The sequence below is a fragment of the Petaurus breviceps genome, unplaced genomic scaffold (assembly GCF_028583685.1).
Source record: "Petaurus breviceps papuanus isolate PSGF00001 unplaced genomic scaffold, PetGlider_PUasm1.0 90721, whole genome shotgun sequence".
Classification (NCBI taxonomy): Eukaryota; Metazoa; Chordata; class Mammalia; order Diprotodontia; family Petauridae; genus Petaurus; species Petaurus breviceps.
In genome coordinates, this window is record NW_027187322.1 from 4,709,756 (window position 1) to 4,726,979 (window position 17,224).

A 17,224-nucleotide genomic window follows, 5' to 3' on the forward strand; every position below is an offset into this window, starting at 1 on the left:
TTCTCCATCTCCTCTCTCCTCTCTCTCCTTTCTCTTCTTCCTTCTTTATCTTCTCTCTCCTTCTTTCTCCACCTCCTCTCTCCTTTCTCTCCTTCCTTCTTTCTCCATCTCCTCTCTCCTTCTGTCTCTCCTTTCTCCATCTCCTCTCTCCTTCTCTCTCTTTTTCTCCTTCCTTTTTTTCTCCATCTCCTCTCTCCTTCTCTCTCTCTCCTTTCTCTTCTTCCTTATCTTCTCTCTCGTCTCTCTCCTCTTTCTCTCTCCCTTCCTCTCCTCCTCTTTTTCCTTTCTCTTTCCTTCTCTCTCTCCTTTTTCTCCCCACCCTGTCAGATTTTTTTTTTAATCTTACCTGCAGCCAGAATGGCTTGAAGGAAAGTTTGCTTTGCTCATCTTTGGACCTGTTTTCTTGGTGGGATTTGAGAATTAGCAACAAATAATTGTTTCCCACTCCCACACCCAGGCTGGAAGGATTTAAAGCAACCATCCAGCCTAGAGGGTTCCTTCTTACAGAGGAGGAAACTGAGGCCCAGAAAGGGGAAGGGATTTGTCTGAGTAGTTAAGTAGCAGAACGAAGATACCATCCCTGGCCTTCTGATTGTTTAAAAATCCAAGTTTTGAATTACAAAGAGTTCTTTTCTCAGCATTCTTAGGAATGCCAGTATTATTATTCCCCATTTTACTGATAAGGAAACTGAGGCCCAAAGAGATCAAATAGCTTGGGAAAAGTCTCGGAGCTGATTTAGTCAGATTTTCTGATGCTCAGGGCAGGTTTCAGTCCCAGACTTTCTTTTCTCCCTCCCCCTCTTCTCTTTTTTTCTCAGGTCTCCAGCCCTCTCCTCTTGTGTTCATTCCCTTTCCCCTCCTCAGCCTCCCTGACCTGGCATCAGGGGCCACTCTCCAAAGTCTGAGGACTTGGCCTCCTTTCCCTCCCCCTCAGGAGCAGGGAGGTTGGGCCCCTCTGTAGAGCTGGGACTTTTCAGGTGGACTTCCCCTTACCCAGCCAGACCTCGTTCTGGGGGCCCCTGCACCAACATGCGCTGCCCATATTAAAGCAATTATAGAAATAGAAGCCAGCTTAATTAATGATTGTCCTCCCACGGTGGGAGCGTTAGGCACATTTATCAAGTCCTGACTGTGTGCCAAGCACCTCGAGAAGCACTGGGGCTAGGAAGAAAGGCACAAATCCAGTGTCTGCTCTCAAGGAATAATAACCAGACCTTAGTGCTACACAGTGCCAGGAGGCTGGCGATGGTCTGTCTGGCAGTATTTGTACGTTCTAATGGGGGAGGGCAGAAGGGGTCTGAAGGCCTCTTTATGGCTAAGGTCAACAAGGAGATGGCCAAGGACTTTGCTCTTGGGCACTTTGCCAAAGATCCACAACTCCCACAAAAAGCCCCTGGCCCCAGGGAGCTTACATTCTGCCAGGGCTGAAGAGTACAGAGTCAAGGAGGCCAGGTGGTGGTGGTGGTGGTGGTGGAGGTGGGGAATCATGGACTGAATGGGGGGAGAGAACTTCCTGGATTATGAAGCCCCACCCCACGCCTTCATTGTACAGAAAAGGGAAGTGTTTCTAATAGGGAGAAGAAGTAACTTGGCCGGCTGGGGAGAGTGGCCAAGTCAGGATTCAGACCCAGGTCATTTGACTCCCAAGCCAACAGTCCTTATGAGCTGGTGTAGGCATTCACTGAAAAGCTTAGAAATCCTGAATTAATTGATAGATTTCGAATGGCAGTATTTTAAGCAAGTAGAGTGGATTGAGTATTGACCTTGGAGACAGGAAGATCTGGGTTTGAGGCCTACCTCTGACAAATACTGGCTGGGTCTTCCTAGGCAGATCACTCTGCTTCTCAGAGCTGTAAGCCCCTGGTGTCAAACTCATTCAGAAAGGAGAGCCACTGACTGCCACCAAAGGCTCCCTGCTGTGCACATTGTCTCAACACTATCTGTGTTCTACTGCCATTGTCTTTATTTCCCAATTATACGTTAATGTGGCTCAGCAGGTCTGCCCTAGGTAAGCCTCTAAGGCCAGAGCTGGCAGAGAAGGTGCCAGTTGGGTTGGTACAAGATAGTTCCTCCTCTGAAATTCCCTTTACTGGTTAAAACCCAAACCATGCTCAAGTAGTGAGAGACCACACGGCTTAATGGCCAAAAGGAGTCAGGAGGACTAGCCTCAGGTTCGTCATCTGTAACATGAGGGGGTTAGACTGGGGTAGCCCTGAGGTTGCTGCCAGCTCTGAATCTGTGACCCTCGGACCCTCATGCAAATTCTCCTGGCTCTGCAGTGCTGGGCTAACTAGGTAATCTCTCCATGCCTCCCTTTCCTCATTGGTAAAAGGAAGGATGAATGTGAAGTCCCCTCCCATCCGTAAAGAGTCAGACTGAGAGTTGAGGGAACTAGATTGCAGTCCTGGCTCTGCCCCTTCCCACTCTGTGACCTTGGCCATTTTTCTGAGCTGCAGTTTCCTCATCTGTAAAATGACCATCATCATGCTCTCCTTCAGAGTACCCAAAGAGCTAGGTGGCTCCCTGGCTTCCGGAGCCTGCAGGTGTCCTGGCGTGGCTTACTGAGCACCAAGGATCGCTGGCCTCTGGAGGCCCAGTTTCCAAAGGAGCCAGCAGGTGTGGGCTGTTTGTTTCTTTCCCCACCCCAGCCTCTTTAAGCCTCATTCATCGAAGGTAATGCCTGCTGCTTCTAGCTTCTTGATTCGGTGAGCCAGTGGGCAAAGCCAGAGGTTTTTAGCTGCTTGCCTTTGAAAGGGAAAACATGACCAGCTCGGCGACTCCCAACAAGAACACAGTTTCTGGAAGGGTGCAAAAAATGCTGTCTTTCCAGTTTGGGGGGTGATCACAGCGGAAGCAAAAGTAGGCTGCTTTGTGCTGAAGCCAAATGCTCTTCCTTTCCAGCAGTGTTCCTCCATGTCTGTGTGCTCAGCTCCATCCCCACTGCTGGGCTGGGCCTCCAGGCAGGCCAGCCTCCCTGGGGTCCCACTGAGGGACTTCACTCCCCTTCTACGTCACTTTGGGGCCTGTCCCACTCTTCCTGACCCCGTTTCTTGGTTTGCTTGGCAGAGATACTGGAGCGGTTGGCCATTTCCTTCTCTGGCTCATTTTACAGATGAGGAAATTGAGGTAAACAGGGTGAAGTGACTTGCCCAGGGTCACACAGCTAATACGTGTCTGAGGCCAGATTTGAACTCGGGAGGATGAGTCTCCCTGACTCCAGGTCTGGCGCTCTGTGCACTACATGTAGGAGCCTAGTTTTAGAGCTGGAAGGGACCTCAGAAGTCATGGTGTCCATCTCTAATCATTCATTCATTTACTTCTTAAGCTTTTGTTTTTTAATATTCCTACTGTGTAATGGAGAGAGTGGTGGGGAGGGGGAAGGAGCAAGCATTTCTACAACGCCTGCTGTGTGCCGGGCACTGTACTAAATGCCCTATCTCATGTATTCCTCACACCAACTTCATGAAGGGGGCATTGTCATGATCCCCATTTTACGGCTGAGGAGACCGAGGCAGGCAGAAGTTCAGTGGCATCACCGCTAGTACGTGTCTGAGTGTAGCCTGGATTTCAGGCCCAGCACGCCGACTGTGAGTCAGGAAAACATATCAGAGCCCACCTCTGACACTAGTGCAAGTCCCCAGTGAAATGATTTTCTCTAAGTCCCAGCTTCTCTGTGAAATGGGGATAATAGCACCTGCCTCCCAAGGTTGTCTTAAGAAATCTGGACCCTGGGAATAGGTAGGAGGAGAGGGTACGCGTCCGTGTCCAGCTTGCCTAGCCCCTTGCCATGGGTGAGACCCGGCCTCTGGCCTCGGGGCTTTACAAGAGTAGGGAAGGGCTGACTGACCCAGGGAGTCCAGAGCAGAAGCCTCAAGGTGCTTCCCTAGGCTTGTCTGTTGATGGAGCTACCTGGCTTTGTCTTGTTCTCTTCTCTATTGGAAGATGTCATTTGGAAGAAGGATTTGGCTTATTTTGGTAGACTCTGGAAGCAGGACCAGGAGCCTGGAGGGGAAGCTTCTTTGTGGCAGATTTAGGGTTGATGTCAGAAATCAGTTGTGAAATCTTAGAATTGCTGAGAAGCTGAATAACTGCCTTTTAAAGTAGTGAGTTGCCTAACCTTGGAGGCGGGCAAGTAGAAAGTGGAGGGTCCCTTTTTGGCCATACTGTACAGGGCCTTTCTGTAAAGACACGGGCTGGCCTAGATGGTCTCTGGGGTCCCTTCCAATGGTAGCTTTCTGTGATAGAAGAAATGAATACAGGTCTGTGCCCTTCAAATGGGAATGAAGCAATGCCTCAAAACACTGGAAAGGGCTGAGTTCAGCTGAGGGGAGCCGGGTTATTAATGCCTTCACTTGCTGTCTATCCTGTGCTGCTCCACTCAGAGGCTGCTCCTTCCAGGAAGCCTTTCCGGATTGGTTGGATGATTTAGAAAAGGGCCTTAAAGTACTCTCTTCACGGTAGCCTCTGGTACGATTTACCTCGATTTTGACTGATCAGGACTGGCGTGTTGGCAGGGATGACTGTCAGCCAGCACCAGAGCACTGGGGATCTCAGCAGGAGGAGCAGACCCCCTGGAGGACAAAGGGCAGGACGGGCAGGTGTGGAGGGGTGACCATCTGTCTCACTGGAAGGAAATTCCAAATACCTTTGAGGTATTTGTGCACTGGGCCTTAGGACCATAGGATGGCAGAACTGAAGGGACCTTCCAATCCAATGAAGAAACTGAGGCTCAAGAGGACAGATGACTTCCCCAAGGGCTCTTTTGACAAAGCGTCGGAGAAATGTAGGGTCAGGTGACTGGGCAGTTAATACAGTGGTTCAACAGTGCAACCAGATAGGACCCCAGCACTTGTGTCTATCTGCTCAGCAGACCTGCATGAGATGTTTCCTCAGAAGGGGGTCTCCATTGGAGTGCCCCAGGGCTCTGCTGTGATTCAGGTAAGGCCATTGATGTGAGCTTCTTACACTTTCAGATGACCCACATTGGGTGACCAAGTTGGTATCCAGAGATTTTTACAGTTGAGAACACTGGGTTCAATCTAATTCAAAGACATTGCATTTGGGTAAGTGTAAACTTTAATACTGAACCCAGTTTGGAAAAAAACGAACATCACAAGTGCATGATGAGAAAGGCTGACTGGGTGACTATTTGTCCGCAAGAGATCTGAGGCTTTTATCTCAGAAAAAAGGAACCAAAAACCTGATCAAAAAACTCCCAGTCCTGCAGTTACAAGGACAAAACTCACTCACAAAGCAAACACACTGAGTGATAACAGAGTCCCCAAAAGACTGCATTAGAAATTAACAGGGCCCCTGACTAGGATTAAAGTGGTGATGGACCCCTGTGCGGTCTGCCCTGGTCAGATCACACTCTGGAGCATTGTCCTTTATTTCCTGGCATGACGTTTTAGGAAGAAGCTTCCTGCACAGAGGAAGATGTAGACCTAGTGACCCAGCATATGATGTTAAATCAAAGTTTTACTGCAGATAGAAAGTTACATCAAGGGGCAAGGCTCCTCTTCAGCCATGGGGAGATGAGAATTCAGGGGTCCTTAGGAAGAGAACTTGTATTTCATTTAATTAAAATGAAATTGAATTGAAAAACGAGGAGATTGAGTTACCTGGTTTTCAGTGTCTTTGCCTAATTGGTCTTGATTCCTATTTCCGAGGGAACATCTGGGGCCAGGCTTGGCCCCCAGCCAGGATCTGTTCTGTAGAAGTTAATCGTGTTGGGTGAGGTTCATGGGGAAAGTGTGCACAGATGGTCAGGAACTCCCAAGACCAGCTCCTCTGGCTGCTGGGGGCTCAACGAAAGTTCATGAGAACAGTGACTTGGGATGGAGCGTGAATGATGGATACGGGGCTCACTGGGAGCAGCTGTTTGGGGTGGGGGAGGAAGGAGGAGGAATTAGAAGCAGCAAATCACCAGCCTCCGGAAGTGCCCCACCCCAGCCCCCCTCCCATCCTCCCACCTGGGGGTGGCCTGTGGTGATGGAGCAGGAGCCCTGAACTTGAGGGCGCCTGTGTTTTCAGTTTCCTCATTCATAAAATTGGGGGTGGGAGGAGGGAAATTATCAACACTGTTTCCTGCGTCCATTGTATCCTCCCTCCAGCTCTCAAAGTCATCTTCCTAAGGTGCAGATCTGATTCTATTGCAGCCTTGCTTCAAAGTCTTTAGTGGCTCCCTCTTGCTTTTAGGATGAGATACATACTGCGTAACCTGGCTGGCCATTACCGGACCACTGGCCTCCCACTCCTCTGTCCAACATCACTTCCTACCATTGCCATTCACACACTTGTGTTCTAGAAGCTTCTTGAACTGGATTGTCCATCTCCTACCTACATGCATTTGCAAAGGCTGTGCCCAGGCCTGGAATGCCCTCCTTTGTCATCCGTTGTCTCTCACAGTTCTTATGTTTTTTTGAGGCTCCATTCAGGTGCCCCCTTCTCTGGGAAGCCCATTCCAATCTCCCCAGTTTTCCTTGCACTGTTTGTGGGCCCTGGGAGGCACAAGTCTCCTCTCTGTCTGTCAGCCTCTCTTTTGGTCTTGGGCTGTTACATTCAGGAGTGATTTGCCAAGTTGAAAAAACCATCACCTTTCCGAGCCAGAGCTAGAACCAAAGTTTCTGAATCTGGGGCCAGGCCTATGCACGCACAGCCAGTTGGCTCAGGGCTGTCAGATGTGGTTGGCCTGGTTTGGTGGGGCTGGCTAGTTTTCCTTTGCTGTGCATGTCATGATATTCAAACAGCTGAAAAGTCATTTATGGTTGGGGCTCAATGAGCTCTAAGTCAGGAGGCCCTGGGTTCAAGTCTTGCCTTGGACACCCATGGGCCCCAGGTAGCTCTAATTCTGAGTCACAGAGGATCTGTTGTGCATCAACCCAGGGAGTTTCCTCAGCAGCGACTCTGGCTGCCTTGTACCTGGAACCAGATGCTTCATCTCCAGACTCAAGGCATTTTCACTGGCTGTTCTTGGTGCCTGGAATTCTCTCGTTCCTCATCTCCCTCTCCTGGCTTCCTTCAAGTCCCAGCTAAAGGCCCACAGGCCAGACCTCCACTGCCGACATACCAGATAGACAGACAATGATTGCCCCGAGAAGCTCATCCTCTGCTCTACTGTGGAGTCCAGTCAAATGACTCTCCAATCACTAATTGGATACCTCCACTAATCAGGAACTCACCACCTGACCAGACATCTCATTTTACTTTTGAATGGCTCTCATTCTTAGGAAGTTTGTTTGTTTTCCTGATTTAGAACTTATATCTTCCTCTTCAGGGCATCTCCCTCATTGCCCCCAGTCCTAAACTAGCAAAGCTAATCTTTCTTCTATATGAGTGACCAAACAAACTGCCATACTTTAACTCTTTTTTCTTGTCCCTTAAAAAACAATCCTTAGAGATCTAATTGTTAATGGTGGGATCATAGAGGAAGGAATTGTGTGATGATGGATAGCATGCTGGAATGGAAGGGAGGAGGTCTTGGATTCAAATCCTGTCTCTGGCACCTTTTAGCTAAGTGACACTCCCCATCTCTGGGCCTCAGTTTCCTCAGATGTAACATGAGGGAGTTGATCTTGATGGAAGATCCATCTGAATGGACCGTCCTTTGTCCCCAGGGGTGATGACATTCAATTTTTCTGCTTTGCTCTTGCAGCCTCTCCGCTCCTGCTGTTTGCCAACCGCCGGGACGTGAGGCTGGTGGATGCTGGCGGAGCCAAGCTGGAGTCTAGCATTGTGGTGAGCGGCCTGGAGGACGCGGCAGCGGTGGACTTCCAGTTCTCCCAGGGTGTCATTTACTGGACGGATGTGAGTGAAGAAGCCATCAAGCAGACGTACTTTAACCAGTCGGGGGGCACGGTGCAGAACGTCATCATCTCCGGCCTGGTGTCCCCCGATGGCTTGGCGTGTGATTGGATCGGGAGGAAGCTGTACTGGACGGACTCGGAGACGAATCGAATTGAGGTGGCCAATCTCAACGGAACCTCCAGAAAAGTCCTTTTCTGGCAAGATCTGGACCAGCCCCGGGCCATCGCCCTGGACCCCGCTCACGGGTGAGTAGTGCTCCTGCTTTCTGGCGGCCACTGAGCCGCCAGTGGCCTTCCTTCTTGGGTTGACATGGAAACAGAGTTGAGAGGACAGGTGGGGGGGCAGGAACGCGCCTGGCCTGCCTGGTTTCTGCTGTGGCCTCATTCTCTAGATTGAATTTGTCTTGTTTATCAGGCCATCGCACACCTGCACATGTCATTTTGCTGCCAGCCATAACTTGGAGCTGGAAAGCATCTCTGCGTTGTGTAGAATGGACTTGACATCCAGGCCCTTTGAAGGGCCTTAGATATTGCTTATAAAAAAGATGGACTTCTGCAGTGTTCTCAGTACAACTGGATACATGGAAAATGGGTAGCAATGTTGATTTTGTTTGGTGGTGGGATCTCAACCTGTGATCTCATCAATGATGGGACCTGTCAGTATGGAAATTCCTTCCACTAAAGTAGACTGGTAGACTCTTGTAGCTTACAGTATTCAAGTGTTGCCTGTGGGCTATTGATGTGTAAAGTCATTTGCCCAGGGTCAGAGCCTTTATGTGTCTGAAATGGGACTTGAACTCTGGTCTTCCTGACCTAATTCAGGTCACATAGCCAGTAATATCAATAATACATGTTAAATAATTAAATAATATATAAATAATAACTCCCTTGCCTGGAGCTCATACCTCTACTATCCTCACAGCATCCCTGTGGGAGGGAGAAGTCCCAGAGTCATAGATTCAGAACTGGAAAGGACGTCAGAAATGGAGAGGCATTATTATCCCCATTTTACAGATAGCATAACTGAGTCTCAGAGAAGTGAAATGACTGACCCACAGTCATGCAGCTAGGCAGTGTCAGAGCTGATTTTGGGGCCCTACACTGAGGCCAGCAGTGCTCTTGACCCTGTGCATCTTCTCATCTGAAGTCAGGGCTCGAATGTGGAAGTTAACAGAAGATGAGTTCCTTAGTAAGTCTAGGAGGAAAACACCCTGGCCTTTAAAAAAGAAAATAGAGACTCCTCTATACACGTCCCAGGGAGCCCTCAGGTGGTTCAGTGTCCTTGTTTACAAGGAGGAGACAGAGCTAAGGCCGTGAGCTGGGAAGGGCCGTCCTCATTTCCACGGCTGCTTCCCAAAGTTTGAGTGATGTGCGAGGTGTCAGTGCTAGATACGGGGTCATACAGGCTTCCCTGAGAGCCGGGGACAGTCATGTTCTTTAGAGGGAGTGGTGAGGGCTCAGGCCTGAAGCTGAAGGGGACCCCACCAAGATCACACTCCTGCTAAGGAGCCAGGACCAGGGACTCCATATAGTTACTGTTGTTGCTGTGACTCTGCCTGGAGGCAGGATGCTGGAGGTAAGCAGCTCTGCTGGGTAAGCGCTCCGCCTCCCAGGGTGACTACTTTTGAAGGACGTGACTTCTTTGGATGCATGAATCCCACTAAATGTGTGCAGTTCATTTTTACAGTGCATCTCTTTCTGCTCTGCTCTTAATTGGTGAGCAGGTCTTCCAGACTAGCTTGGGAGCTCCTCAGGGATGGAGACTGGGTCTTCTTTGTCTGTGCTCGGCCCTCACCCTTCCCTAGTGTGGAACAGTCTTGAGTGCTTGTCAGATGCAGCGGTTATGGCTATGAGAGGCAGGATAGGCCAGTGGAGACCTGGGTTCAAGTGCCTCCTTTGACTGTGCTAATTGTATGACTATAGACAATGTTTCTGGTCCCCCATGTCTTCCAAGGATCGTTGATTAAATCAAGATGGGCCATTAGAAGGCCTCCTTTCCCATCCTCTTTATTTTACAGACGTTAAAGAGGTTGAATGTAGGGGCGGCCAGGTAGCACAGCGAGTAAGAGCACCGGGCTCCAGTGTCGGGATGACCTGGGGATTGAATCCAGGCTTAAACACTTAGCACCCACCCAGAAACACCTGGCCGTGTAACCTTGAGCAAGTTACTTAACCCCAATTGCTTAGGGGTGGCCAGGTGGCTCAGTGAGTAAGAGCACCGGCCCCAGTGTCGGGATGACCTGGGGATCAAATCTGGGCTCAGATACTTAGCACCACACTCAGAAATAACTGGCCGTGTAACCTTGAGCAGGTTTGACCTGATTGCTAAAAAAAAAAAAAAGAGGTTGAGTGTACAGGCCATGAGTGACAGAGCTTGGATTTAAACCCGGTTCTCAGAGTCCAGCAGCTTCCTTCCTGCTCACTGCCCCACACTTCCTTAGCTTTCAAATGATGGTAGTGATGGTGATGATAGGTGGACTTTCAGACATTAAGTGTCACAGTAATTCTTTGAGGTAGGCAATGTTATTTATCCCCACTCTCCAGCAAAAGAATCCGAGGGTCCGAGACATTAGGTGACTCGCCTGTGGTCAAACAGTTCAGGTCTTCCTGACCCCAAGTCGAATGTTGTACCCACTAAACCATGGCAGTGCTTTGTACTTTGGTGTTCTGAATGTCACTATTTTGGGGCAGCCCAACTCTCCCCAGGCTCTTTCTTTAGGTTGCGTCTGGTTTGCTTACCCCACCTGGTGAGGATGATTCTCCAGAATAGTAACCATGAAGCCATAACTCCATTCTCTTGGAGTCCTAGAGATGACCCAGGGCTGAGGGAAGCATTCATAATACTTAATACTGTGGCATCTGAGCACCCACCAGCATGCTTCCCATTTGCACAGATCACAATAATACCGTGGACTCTTAAACATAAACATTTACTAAACGTGGAGGCAAAAGCAACATTTACTCAGTAAAAGGCAGAAACAGGGTTAAGAAAAATCTAACAGCTCTTAAACCTCAGTCAGATTTTCTCTGCAATGCATACAATACCCATGGGGAAGGGAGCACACACAGTCAGGAGGTAAGGAAATGGGGAAACATCCCCAGCAAGTAATGACTCCGCACTGCTGACTTTGATGTCTGTGATCTCTTTAGGGAACCATCTGTACTATTAGTGACTTGCTGGGATGTCAGCCTGCTGAAGTCAGTCTCTTTTAACACACAGCCACCCTTGGCAGTACACTGAGTGTTACACTTTTTCAGTGATAAGCAGTTGCCTTAAGCCTGAAAACTGCCAAGCTCTTCAGATCTGCTCAGGGCCTCTGAGAAGTTTCTCCCACTCAAACAAACAGCAAAGGATTCTGCTTTTTCCATTAATCTCCCAGCAAAGTCATGCCTCTGCTCCAACCAGCACAGCTCACAGCAGAGTAAAGCTTGTCTTTCCTTCTCAATTTCTCCCTCTCAAACCAGAGAGGATGAGAAAGGGTGGCAGAAACAAACCCTTTCGAGGTTTCTTTCCCTCTGACTATAGATGTTGTCTGCAGCCGGTCCACTATCAGTAAAGCAATGCTTCCTTTCTCATCCCCATGGCTTCCAGAAAAAGTATCTGCAGAGCCTGCCTGTCAGTCCTCTGGGGCTAAGCAGAACAAATCTAATTTATTTTCTATGTCTTTCATTTATGGAAAGACTGCTAGCATGTCCCCCTTCTTTTCTCCAGGTTGAACATTCCCAGTTTGCTTCCTTTACTGTGCTATGGCATGAAAGGTACACACACTGCTCTCCTAATCAGAAAATTTCCGGTGCAATGTGCCCTCACTTTGTGTCATGGGGATTCACAGTCATAGTTTGGGTTTTCTGGGTAGTGTCAGGATTAAAGCAGCCAAGCTGCAGGAAATCACCACTAGACATTAACATAGGGAGGCTGTCTCCTGAAATCCCAGCACTGCTGACTGTGATTACAGTCCACAGCCTTTCCCTTCTGCTCTTTTAATCACACCTGGGTTTTAAAAGGAATTATTTCCTGGGATGTCTGCAGCTGCATTTTCCCGAGTCCTTAGGAGATAGAAATGTTTTCCCAGGGAAACCAGTCTCTAGGGATTCTTTTCATGAACTCTTACACAGACCAGAAAGTTGGCTGCTTAAATTTTTTTTTAACTTTTTTATGGTAATTTTTATATCATCATGTTTATATCCCTCCTTACTCCTCTACCCATGAGCCATCCTTTGTAGTGAAGATTGAAAAAGAGAGGGAAAAAAGGAGTTTAGCTACATCAGCCAACGCCTGACAGTACATGCACTATTCCATACCCACAGTCCCCCACTTCTGTTGTGGAGAGGGGAGAGGTGTACATTGTCTCAGCTAAGTCGGTTGTTTATTTGGAGATAGGAAAAGACAAGAGGATAAGGGCTTTGTGGTAGCCACTTAAACATAGGATTCTCACCACTCAAACCTCCTGGTACTGCCTACCACAACGGTGTAATTCACTGGTTTCTGATGTGAGTGGGGAGCGCCATGTAGCTTACTACCTCTCTGGGCTTGCTTGGGTCATTCTAGCTCCATTTCTCATCATTAGGCATTTGGAAGGACTGTATATGCAGTGGGGTAGGGGAACAGTGGAGCATTATTGAATGGAAATGAGATGGCTTGAATCATTTCCTTTAGGGTTCAGTTTTTCTGAGATCAGAATAGCTCAGGACTATGTGTTGCTCCAAACCCCAGTAAATAAGTGAAAATTCTGCAGACCTATATCATCTTTTCCTGTAGAAATAAAAATTTCTAGAACCCTTATGGCAGCTCCAAATACCCATCGGTGGTAGTTGTGTCCTGCTTAGAAGGCCCTCTCAGCTTGCCTTTTTTTGTCTTTGGGAAATAGAGGCAATATTACTTTAAAGTCTAATCCTTTTACATTTGTGTGGTGCATCACTGCCCTTTAAATTTTGACTAGGGACTTTACTTTTCAAACTGTTTGGGGTTAATTTTTTAAAATTTGAGTCATGGGATTCTGAAGTCTGACGTTTCAAAAGTTGCCTTTGCAGGGTTGATGAATGATTTGTACCTCTGAGGTTTGAGAAATTTTATCTGGCCTTACTTGGTGGTAACTTCAATCCTCATAACTCTGGCGCCATGGGGAAAGGAGCCTTTGACTTCAAATCCTGGTGCTGTTTTTGAATTATTTCTGCTCTTTGAAATGGGGCCATTGAGATTTTTGGAATAATTGAAATGCTCGAAGAAGCTTTGATTCTCCTCTCTCTAATTGTCTCTAAAATCTTCTGATTGTGTATTCAGATCATGTCAGGAGCTGAGTTGGTGCAATGAAAAGAACATGGGATTGGGGTCAGAGACAGGGCCTGGGTTCAAATACTGGTTGTCCTCCATGACCTCTGTGATTTTGGACAAGAATCTTCCTTTCTCTGGGTTGCAATTTTCTCAACTGGAAAAGGAAGGGGTTGGGCAAGATGGCCTCCAAAGACCTTCTAGGTCTTGATGGACGATCCAGGGATCTGAATTTGGGAAAGACTTTGGAATATTCCTTTGGCTCCACGGCCATTATAAAGGTATCTTAGCCGGCAGCTCTTTCGTGGCTTTGCTGAGGCAAGCACAATAAATTACAGGCAGTAAGCAATTTGACATGACCGAATAGGTCTTTAACCATGTATTAAAAGGAATTGCCATTGATTGATTGAATTAAGTACAGTCACAGTTAAGCTGTTCAAAGCATACTCCCCACAACATCCATGCAGGGGAAGGGAGTGTGATAATTGTCATTCTTATTTTAATAGATGGGAAATGGAGGCCCAGAGAGATCAAAGGCCTGGGTTCAAATCCTGCCATGCCCGATTATGAGCTGTGTGATTCTGGCCAAATCGCCAAACCTCTCCGTGCCTCAGTTTCTCTATCTGTATCATGAGGAACCAGAATTATATTGCCTTGAAGGTCCTTTCCATGTTTAAATCTATGATTCCAGGAGGTTCTTGACTGAAGGAATTGTCTTACTCGTGGTCACACAGTCATTATTTATCAGAGTCAGGACTTGAACCCGGATCTTGCTGTCTCAAGCTTTCCTACCCTCATCCCTAGTCCCAGAATGTCAGAGCTGAAAAGAACCTCAGGAGTCTTGGAATACGACTCCTTTCTGAATTCTAAGGATTCCTTCAGCAGTAGCCTGCACAAGAGGCCGTCTTTCAGTGATGGGGAACTCCCCAGGCAGCTCAGTCCCTTTGGGCTAGCTCTGGTCATGGAGGTTTTCTCTACATCCAGCTGAAAACTGCTGATCTACATGTCCCTTCCCTTGTTCCTTGCCCCGTGTTCCACCTTCTGGGTCTGAGCAGAGCCAGGCTAACCATTGGCCCTTCCCATTTTCCAGGGCTCTGTGAAAATCACGTGTGAATGGCTGACTTGTCCACTGATGAGGGGGCCTCTCTCTTTTAATGCAAAAAAATCTGAAGGTGACAGATATTTTTCTAATTAAAAATACATTTACTATTTAAAAAAATAGTAAATGCATGGCCTTGGGCCAGTCATTTCTTTTCTGTGGGCCTCAGTTTCCTCCTGTGTACAAGAAAGATGTTGAACTAGTCCAACCCCTGGGATCAATCCCAGCTCAGAACTGGACAGTGGTTGGCACAGTCGGGGGTGGGGTGGGGCTGATGGGGGAGCATGGGGCCCCACCCACCTAAGCAAGCTCCTCTGGTGCCTGGCCTCGGCGCTTCTCCTCACTTCTCTGCTTTCTGAAATCTAGCTGGATCTTGTCGAGTCTTGTGCACGCAACAATCCCATTCTCAGGGACGTTCTTTAGGGAGCTTGAGAAAGGAGAGGGCTGGTCCAGGGCCTTGGGATAGAATCCTCACAGGAGTTAGAGCTAGAATCTGTATAGCTGGTGTTTGAAAGCACTTTACAAAGGTTCTCATTCGATCACTTTTGTGAGCTATGCACTGTTTGTTCCCCCTGAATTTACAGATGAGGAAACTGAGTCACATAGAGGTTGAGACTCACCTAGAGTCACAGAGCCCGTGAGTGTCTGAGGCAGGATTTGAACTCACGTCTTTTCCTGACTCCAAGTCCAACACTCTTGATTTCTGCCCCCACCTACCCAAAAGATCCTTTTCCTCTTGATGTTTGGTAGGTAGGCTGGAAGCACTTAGCCAGTGCAGTATGCTCCTGTATGAGGAATCATGCCTTGCCTGGGGGCACCACCCATCCTGACCTGCACACCTCAGCCCGCCTCCCCCTGCACCTCACATCTGGGCATAGGTTGCTCACTGAACTAGGTAAATGACATATGTTTGATTGATTAAAGTAAGACGTTAACCCTTTTTGAGTTGCTTTCCTTTAGAAAAGCAGATCAAGGAACCTGTGCTAGCAGCCATCCTGGGTGTGCTGCACTGATTCAGGCATCAGCTTCTGTCTGAAGCCTTCCCAGGACCCCTCTGGTTGTAAGGGCCTGGCACTGTGTTCTTTCCCAGTAGAATGCTGGTTTCTTGAAGGCAGGGAGTGTTTTGTTTTTGTCCCACTGGCACACAGGGCTTGGTGCCTAGTAGGCACATGAATGTGCGTTCTGGCTTAGTATCCTTGGGAGACAACAGTGTTCCCAAAGCCAAGGTCAGGGAGGGGTGGAGCTCCCACAGCCTCCTCCTCCAGGGGGCCTTCCATGATCTCCCCAAGCCTGCCACACTGATGATGCCCTTTCCTATCAGGGCATCCAGGGCCTCATCTTTCCCATCTCCTCCTCTGTGTTTCTGCCATGCATTCCTGTGAGCTCAGCCAGGGAAGGAACCATGTCTCAGCTAACGCTGGCCTCTTCCCCCAGTACTTTGTACCTAGGAGGCATTTAATAAATCTCTGTTCTTTGCAGAAGGCGGGGTGTGGTCAGCAGAGCCAGCTGTCCACAGGAGGGGGGCTCCTCAGTTGGGCCTACCTGGAGCTGTGTCTCTGGGACAGGGGAAGGGGCAGGGAGGCTTCCTTCTCACCCATGACAGAGAATACCCAAGAACTTAGTGAAGTGGGAAAGTGGGCTTTTGCCATTAAACTTTTGCACACACGGAGAACTTTCCAAGCCTTCTGCCAAAGCAAATACATTAGAGTCTCGTTACTGTAATGTTCTCCCGTCCCTTTCCAAGACCTGGTGAGAGCTGAGGCCGACTTTGGCTGAAGCTGTCCCTGGGGCAAGAGGAGATTTCAGGGCAGAAATTCCCTCCTTCTTGAAAGCAATAAAGAGATGTCTCTTCTCTATACTTTCTGGTTCCCCTTCACTCTCCCGGCCTTTACCCACAGCCTTGGACCGCTGGCCATGAGCTGTCAGGGGGTCAGTCTGGATTGGTAACATGAAACATTTGTGCTGGAGGGCCCCAGTAAGAACAAAACATGCCCTGATTTCAGAAAATCTAATCCTGACCCATGTTTGGTTTCCTGTCTTTGGCAATTTCCTTCCCTCCTGCATGTTTGCTGCTGCGGGAGAATGCAGGGGGAAGGGAGGGATCTCAGTTCATAGAGATCAAGCTGGAATTCCCTTAGAGATCATCTAGTCCAGGTTTCCCGTTTCACAGATGAGGATACTGAGGCCCAGAGGTGATGTGAGTTGCCCAGGGGAAAGGGGAAAGGTTTCCATTGAACTATTGACGCTTCTCAGGCGGGAGCCCCTTTCTTTTGCTCCCTGAATCATAGCATGTTGCCCATTAGCAAACACTTGCTGAGCCCCGTGGGTGCATAGAAGGCATATGCAGGGTAATCCTGCTTTCCTGGAGCTTGGAGTCTGATTAGGCATAGGGAACAGACAGTAAAGGATCCTGGGCCATCTGTGCCCTTTCAGTGGTGAGATCAGTAAGTGAGTTCTGATCTCTGCGGAGGAAGCCAATGCTATGGCCTGGGGCGGGGGCTCTGGGAAGGCTGGGAGGACAAAAGGAGGGACTCACTGGGATCACAGGATCTGCGAAGGAATGTTTTGTAGTTGTTTAGTCGTATCCAACGCTCCATGACCCCATTTGGGGTTTCCTTGGCAGAGACACTGGACGAGTTTGCTATTTCCTTCTTCAGCTCGTTTTACAGATGAGGAAACTGAGGCAAATTGCGTGACATGACTTTCCCAGGGTCACACAGCCAGTAAGTGTCTGAGACTGGATTTGACTCTAGACCCAGTGCTCTATCCTCTGTACCATCTACTGCTCCAGAAGAGACCTTAGTGACCATTTAATCCGACTTCTTCCATTTTATTTATCTTTAAAAATAAGCTCTATTAACACATTCTGCCTTTATATACCAGTCCTTTCTGAAAATACACACTCCCCTCCTCCTGTCTCTCCAGGTGAGTCCTCTCTACTAGCAACAAAAAACAGGTTAGCAAAGTTATGCCCTGCAGTCACCTCTCCTGCCTGGGAAGATGACCATGAACACTGTGATCTCCCACCTCCTGGTGAGAGGAGGCAGGTGT

At 48.5% G+C, this 17,224-nt stretch overlaps 1 protein-coding gene across 1 annotated transcript in view; it reads left to right on the forward strand.

Annotated features, from left to right (window-relative positions):
• Window positions 1-17,224, forward strand: part of LRP5 (LDL receptor related protein 5) — a 138,142-nt gene that overhangs the window by 32,287 nt on the left and 88,631 nt on the right. The window contains exon 2 of the mRNA XM_069066525.1: window positions 7,655-8,051. Within this exon, the coding sequence (XP_068922626.1) occupies window positions 7,655-8,051 (397 nt within the window). The remainder of the gene's footprint in view (window positions 1-7,654; window positions 8,052-17,224) is intronic.